At 33.6% G+C, this 7,667-nt stretch overlaps 2 protein-coding genes across 3 annotated transcripts; both read right to left on the bottom strand.

Moving 5' to 3' along the window:
- Positions 1 to 272: 272 nt before the first annotated feature.
- Positions 273 to 2,711, bottom strand: LOC135132711 (arginyl-tRNA--protein transferase 1). 2 transcript variants are annotated; one of them, XM_064060894.1, is made up of 7 exons: positions 2,389 to 2,711; positions 2,208 to 2,334; positions 1,855 to 2,126; positions 1,553 to 1,803; positions 1,301 to 1,462; positions 812 to 993; positions 273 to 738 (listed from the first exon to the last, which is right to left on the bottom strand). In XM_064060894.1, the coding sequence occupies exons 1-7, from the start codon at positions 2,477 to 2,479 to the stop codon at positions 336 to 338; spliced, it is 1,488 nt and encodes a 495-aa protein (XP_063916964.1). In that variant the 5' UTR covers positions 2,480 to 2,711; the 3' UTR covers positions 273 to 335. The 2 variants fall into 2 exon arrangements, with proteins under 2 accessions (XP_063916964.1, XP_063916965.1); XM_064060895.1 differs by lacking the exon at positions 1,301 to 1,462 and adding an exon at positions 1,064 to 1,213.
- A 1,891-nt stretch (positions 2,712 to 4,602) lies between these two features.
- LOC135131620 (trypsin-1-like) lies at positions 4,603 to 6,475 on the bottom strand. Its single transcript, XM_064059431.1, has 3 exons — positions 6,430 to 6,475; positions 4,920 to 5,447; positions 4,603 to 4,871 (listed from the first exon to the last, which is right to left on the bottom strand). The coding sequence occupies exons 1-3, from the start codon at positions 6,473 to 6,475 to the stop codon at positions 4,603 to 4,605; spliced, it is 843 nt and encodes a 280-aa protein (XP_063915501.1).
- Positions 6,476 to 7,667: the final 1,192 nt, after the last annotated feature.

The following is a 7,667-nucleotide window of genomic DNA, read 5'->3' as shown; positions in this document are numbered from 1 at the left end:
CTTTGCAAGCCACCGTCGGCTCCGTTTGAACCGGTTTTATTTTATTTTTATTCGCAAATTTCGACTCTATGGACGGCTACAATATCTATGCAGGCTACTATACTCACGACGTGATTGCCTTTTGCACTTTTTACTAACAAATGCTTCTAAAATAGAATTGACAAACCGGATCTATTCTATTAAAACCAGATTACGGAAAGTGGGAAGAAGTGAAATAATTTAAACTAAAATTCAGAAGATCGACAATAAAATTGGGAAAAAAATGCAACTGCTTTACCTATAGCAAGTTTTATTTTAATAAAGGAATAGTTTCATAAAAAAAAAATAATTCAAGCTTACAAGTGGTCGCCCATAAAGATTAAGGACTTTGAACATTTTTGGCCAACTAATTGACCAATGATATTAAATAATTCTTGTCCACCATATTTCAGTTTAAATTGTCTAAATAGTATAAGTTTTCTGTTCTTTATAACTTTTATTTCATCGAGATCACTACCAGAACAAACATTTTCATCTGTGGCAGCTTGGTCTTCATCTAACCTTGAATATTTACTAACTTCAAGTTTCTGTAAACATTTTTCAATTGGTATCCAATGGTAAGTTTCTGGGCAAAGAAGAAACGATGGCGTTAGTTTACCTTTGTACCTCATTTTAGTACATGAATGTATATAAAAACCCATATAATAATTCTGTATGGATGGTCTTTTTAGATGTAAACTTCTAGCAAATTCAACTTCCCTAAAAATTAACAAAATAAAAACTGACTATACTATTAACAAAATAAATAATAATAAAAAAAATAGAGAATTACCGCAGAGATCCATATGTTCCTAACGTCAGGTCCCTGTAATCTGGATCATAGAAAAAATATACAGCACTGACACATTTAGGCAAGATGTCAATAACTCCGACAGCTATAAGTTTATCATCTAACCAATACAGTTGATGGAAAGATCCAAAACCCAGCTCTGAATCCTTTGAAAATTTTACATGCTAAAATATGTTTTATTCAGGTTTTGATTCCACTGCCAAAAAACAAGTTGAAAAACAGAGCAAAACATACCTGTAGAGGTGTGTCTATCAAGAAATTGAGATACTGCAAGTCATCACATTCCTCAGCAGAGTCATTATGGATAGACATTTGATATTTTGCAAACAGATCAGCAGTTAATCGAAAATATTTGTGCTTTTCATGGATTTGTTCTAGAGTCATCTGTGATTGAACAAAAGTCAATGATACTGAACACTTAACAGTTATTCTTTTACTCTGCTTTTAAACTTGTACTTTTTTTAATAATACCTCCAGGGGTGAATTTACTAAGAACCTTAAAAACCCTTCCATTTTACATTTTTCAGGCGGATCATTATGAACAGCCATTTGATATTTTTTGTACAGTGCAAATTCAATTTTTTTCAAATTTTCCCACTCTTTGGAACGGCTACCAGTATGTATCAATTCAAGCTGAGAAAAGAATAACTATTCTACCAAGCGAACATTTTTCAAGGTATTAATTAACTTATACTAAACAGACAAATTGTGAAAACAAAGTACCTTAAATTTATGTTTCCCGTCTTGGGAAACTTCATTTAGAAATTCTTCTAAAGACTTTTGTTCATTTCTCACTTCAATTTTTTCTAAACTCATACCGCGCTTGAGAAGTTTTTCTTTTTTACGCTCCATTCTGACTAATTTCGCTTTCTTACATGGTGGTTTTGTAGGATCTGCTCCTACTCCACTCTTTGGTTGTTTTAGTCGTTCATACTGCACAGAATTTTGTTCTGTAATTTGTGAGGTACTCGGAACTGTAAAGGTCAAAATTATTTTGATAATGATTTCATAAAATAAAAAAATACTTGGTTCATGTGGCACTTTGGATGCTTTGGATCCACCAGATAAACTGACAACTTCACTGTTTTCTAATACTATATCACTATCCATAAGCTGCTCGTGTGCCACGATTTGTCTGGGCGCTTCTCTATATACAAAATCGGACACATTGTCAGCTGTCTCTTCAAAATTCTGTTGGCTGCCACTTTTCTTCAGTTCTCCATCTTTTGAAAACTTGTTAAAGTTCTTGATGACTTTCTTTTGGGATTTGGACAATTGGAAGTTTTGAGTATCACACCTGAAACCCACAGTTTTATTACCTGTCAATATGATTACCTAACCTCAAAATCAATCACTGAATTTTTCAAAGATACATTACTTGATAGTGTACATTGGACAACAGGTTGCATTCATTAGTGGTTTATAACAATAACTTCCAGATCTCCTCCAACCCCTATCGATCAGGTTTTGATAGTCCTCTACCGTAAGTGATTTCGCCCACATTCCTAATTGCAAAAATGTATGCTATTTGAACCAAGGTAAAAGAAGATAATACTTACCGTGGGAAACATTTCCTCTTGCATTCTTGCAATATCCGCACATGTGCTTCTCAAGACTCGAACACCAGTAAACAATACTACAATCGCTCATACTGGACCGATTTTGTTAAGATGATTATGTAAGTAATTCAACTTTTTATTATGTAAAAAATTTTACCGAAATAGATCAAATGCCTATTTCCACTCAAACAATGTACCTGTTATTAGCTGCCATCATTTTTTATCGCATCTATTCCTTATCTGTAAATACACACGAAAATGCAATGATGTCAATATAAAATATTCTCTGAAAATCATTGCGAAAATGTCATGAACATCTGACATCTGACATCCAGTCATCTGACATTGTTAACCAGGGGTCCTGAAACTTGAAATACGAATAGTTACTTTCGATGCCATTTTCGTTATGAGGGCGCTAGTTATCTTTGAATGACAGTTCAAATTTGAATTTGATACAATAGACCAGTAAAGTGAACAGCACGGGAAATTTGAACTCAGTTCATGACACGAGAACCGTATTTCAGTTCCCCGTGTAATTCTTATGGGTGAATTCGAGGCGTCACTTAAAATTAAATTCTACCATTAAAGTAATGTTCTTTATATCCCACTACCTGTACCATTAAGACTGGTGTTTTTACTGTTGATCTGGATGCCAAACATGAACGGAACCGGTGATATTTAATAAATATTTAAATTCAACTTTTGCCACTACATTTGTGCTGAACATATGTCGTACAGTGGATCATACTTCCCATTGACTTCCCCCTCCATTTACACGGTTTTGATTTTCAGACGGTACGGACTGGTACCGATCAACACCTCGAAATCTGTACAACACCTAGGTGGTGCACAATGTTTCGACTGTGGTACCAAATTCTTTATGTAATGAGCAGGTCTTCCGGTCTGGCAGTTCGCACTTGAACTCATTTCACCATAAAAAAATTGGTCGAAGATTATTTTGAGAGAACTTCCCTCGCTTATAAAGCACAGTCAAACAAATGTGGCTTCTTCTACTAATTATAAAATTTAATTTTGCAAATTTTATTTTTGTATGAGTTAAAATAAAGATATGTGTGAGTTTTTTTGTAACAAAATTTTATTTAAAACTCTGAATTCATTGATAATAATATTTTGCGTATTTTAGATACGATTTATTGAGCAATGACGCCATCAATTTTTTGGAAGGGGGTTCACTGATAAATTTTGATTACGGATTCACAATGCTTACGACAACCGTAACATGTCTGCAAGATTTCAAACTACGCTTTATCCCTTCTGATTTGATACATTCAGCGAACTGTACATTTCGTCACATCTCTATCGTCATTCTGACAATTGCTGTAACTTTGCCACTGGTAATCTTCAGCCCCAAACCTTGAGAGCTACTGGTGCTGTACTCAGTGTATAAATTTAAATGATTACATTCACCTGAATGAAGGTGGCTTCAGATTTTGATTTGTGATTTGGGGACTTAAACTGGGATTAGTTATTCTCGTACGGGACCAGTTAAGTAACAGACGCGTGTCACATTTGATATAAATATAAGTACGTATAGTTTAAGCAAAAAGAGAATACGAACACACAGATATTAAAAAAAATGTTTTCCAAAAAGCGAATTTAAATTCAGATCTCAAGCCAACTTCAAGGGTAGTTTAGAATAAGCGGAGGAAATAAAAGAGCAATTTTACGTATTAATTTCAACATATTATATACACTTTAATCGCAGGGTATTTTTAAGACTGTATAATTTTTGTTGGAACTTTTTGTTTTGTATTTGCCAAAGTAACAGTAATAAACTGCACCATAAATGAAATATGTTATTATACTCACAGCATTACTTCTTCATCCACTAAAATTTTATTGGCCTGTGTAAACAAAACTTAAATGACATGATATCGGTAGCGGGTAGAATTTCTTTTTTTAAATTACTTATTTTGAATCAAAATTTTGAAAATTTTTCCGAAGAAACACTAATCAGGCTATCATGAGTAATTCGGTATAATGTAAACACCTATTCTGATGAAATCCTAAGAAAGGAGGTTTCAAAATCTTTTGCTTATTATTTTTTACAGGGTACAAAATATTCGTGACAGAAAATTTTTTATTCAATAGGAAATTTGTGTTTAATAACGTGTAACGAATTCGTAAAAGCGTCGGTGTTTTGGATCATAATGTCACTGGAAGTTTTCAAAAAAAACATTAATACCTACTAGTTTATTTGGGTAAATCGGTTACAAATTCGTTGATAAAATCAATAAAGTTACTAACTCTAGTGTAAACCGAAGGTGCTCCTTCAGATCCACATGGTGTGAAACCCCAAGAAACAATGCCAATAATAGTGTTATCTTGAATTAACGGTCCACCACTGTCACCTGAACAAACACTGATACCACCAGTGAGTGGTCCAGTGCAAATATTTGACTCTCCAGACAAAGGATTTTCTTGTCCTTCTTCAAGAAGTGGCCGAATAGCTGCATTACAATCTAAAAGTACAAGAAATAAAGTTGTTTCAAAGTTACAATTTCACTTACCATCAAACGAAAGAACCGGAACAGTAACAGTTTGTAAGATATCAGGCAAATTGGGAATTACGACAAGTGAAACAGAGCCCCACCCAGACAAAACTGCGTTCCCTAGAGGAATGCTGTCAACAGCTGGTAAACCAATGGGTTTAACCAGATCGCCAAATACTAACAAAGTTTCGAGTTCTAGAAGTGCGATGTCATTAGGTCCTACACTTCCGCCAAAATTCGGATGAACAATTTTTTGCACGATATTAATTTGTTGTCTTTCTGGAGTTTCTTCGAACAAGTTTGTAATCCCAACGAGAATTACGTGATCTCCAATTTCCGGAATTTGAGTAACACAGTGGCCAGCTGTGAGAATCCATTTTTGAGAGATAATCGTTCCTCCACACACGTGTTCAAGTAAGCCAAAAATTCCCCATTGGTAAGAGACCTGATGAGGAAACTGACCTTCTTGAGCGTCTTCACCGTTGGTGATGCGAGGATTTGGGCGGAAGAATGCAGGCTTCGGGATAGTCTGAGAAGCCGGTTTAGCTGTTGGATGACAACATTTTGCTTTTAAAATTTAGAAAAAGTTTGTTATTCAATGTGAATTGGACGTTCTCTCACTTTCTTGTTTCGATATCGCAACAAATAGACAATTACAAAAATAAAAAAAAAATGTGTTATCTTGTAAATACATATGTTATTGTATTTTTATAAATTATTTTGAAAGGTAGACATTTTTTGATATTGACAATGCTAGGAATAGCATGAAGAATAAAAAATAAATCACACTAGATTTTCAGAAATTCGTAAATAAAAATGATACTCTACAGCATATCTTTTTTAGTTTTGTCAGTGTGGTCGGGATTTTACGAAAAATGTTATTAATGTATGGAGTGGAGATATGGGGATGGAAGGAATATGCAGAGATTGAAGCAGTAGAAGAAAAATATTTGAGGTGGATGTTAGGGCTACGGAAAGAGACGCCAGGCTATATATGTAGTAAGAGAAGAATGTAAACGAGGGAAACTAAGAGTATACACTGGGAAAAGAGCTGTAAAGTATGATGGAAGGATGAAAGAAAGAGAGGAATGTAGGATATTGTATGAATGCTGGAAGGAAAAAAAAGGAACAAAATGGCCCAAAATCATGTGATATTTGACAATTCTGTTTCATGTTGCTGCTTGGAACTTTGTACAGTCAAAAAATACAGTGACAATTTTGTTCTAATACTTCTAATTGGAGTTAACTTCATGGTCTTTAAATTTATTAGAATGTAACTGCTATAATATTGGCCTTAATTTTTAACTTTTATGGTCAGTGTTTGACAAGCGTAAGAATCTGGATAAAATTTGCTTATGGAGACAGAGAAACAAAAAAGATTTAAGAAAACTTTATGAAAGTATATACACTTCGTTTTGCATTTTTTTTTTAATATCAGTATTTTTTTAAGCTATTGTTAGACAAAGAAAATATGTTGAAAACGCCATATAACTACCATAAATAATGTAATTATTGTATAGATTCTTACCTGAAGCAACTGTAACCCAAATTACGAATATCAATAGAAATTTCATTATGGTAAAAGATACTCGTAAGTGTGCTGCACTTGTTGCTTTGTATTTGTGATTATGAAGATAGTGAGCCTTCGTAATCTATTTAATTGAACTATAGTCTAGATTTTTATGTCTGCCCTACTTTAACAATAACTACTTGGATATTGCCACTTTTTTGCGTTTTAGTAAGTAATATTTTTTGGGATCTTATTTTTATAACTATTTCAATTATCTTTCTTTTTTCCTTTGTTTCTATCTTTGTATCTTCATCTTTCAATTAATGTTATTGTTGCGAAATAAACCCATACGCCGCCTCGGTTACGACGGCTATGGGCCGTCGAGAACTCTCAGGTCTTACGCCGATGATGATTCATCCTTAATGCGATGGATCGACGGAGCGCTAAAGAAACGCCTGGAAACGAAAGTCGCGAATGGGAGTTCCGGAGAAGTCTAGAAGCGGTGACGTACGCGTTTCGAGACGGACCGCGTGCTGTTTAAATACAGTTCACCCTCGGGATTCAGCTAGTGGAGTCAAGAGCGTCCAGTGAAATTCGCTGGAATAATTTTTGTACATAATCGCTGTAATAAGTTAGTCGTGTAAATACGAGTTATTAAGAAATAAATTGTTGAGTTTTACCTACGCCCAATTTTAATCACCTGTACAACGTAACATTATTAATTATTAAAATAACCTAAATTATAAAATTTTATGCTTGATAACAAAGAAAGCTAAATTTACATTATTACTTGCACTGCTGTAGTAACCCAATATATATGATCATTATTATTATCATTTTCGAACTTTTTTATTGTTAATCTCTATCGATCTGAAATTTTAATGCTACATTATCCTCAAGATGATGATCGCTACTAAATTTATCAGTCACTATCGTAAAAACTGATCTTAAATAATATTGAGTATTTTTTGTGTGTGTAGCATTCGTTTACTTGCGGTTTAACATTCCTTTTCTGGTTTTATCTTTCCTGATATGAATTATTCTAAAAAATTTGAAGTTTCGACTATCAAATCGTAGAAATTATCCCAGGTATGACATGTAAAATTTCTTTGAAATTTTGTTACAACACTAACATATTTAAATTTTATTGACAGATATGCCCTGAGATGTGACACCTATTGCTTGTGTCTTAGTAATACGTTTTTACTTTGAATCTTTGAGTGTATAGCTACCTATCTCTGAGAAATACTTATATA

The sequence above is a fragment of the Zophobas morio genome, unplaced genomic scaffold (assembly GCF_036711695.1).
Source record: "Zophobas morio isolate AGI-343-1 ecotype UQ-CSIRO unplaced genomic scaffold, CSIRO_AGI_Zmor_V1 ptg000021l, whole genome shotgun sequence".
Lineage (NCBI taxonomy): Eukaryota > Metazoa > Arthropoda > Insecta > Coleoptera > Tenebrionidae > Zophobas > Zophobas morio.
Note: the sequence above shows the minus strand (reverse complement) of the source record. Positions and strands in the feature narration are given on the sequence as shown.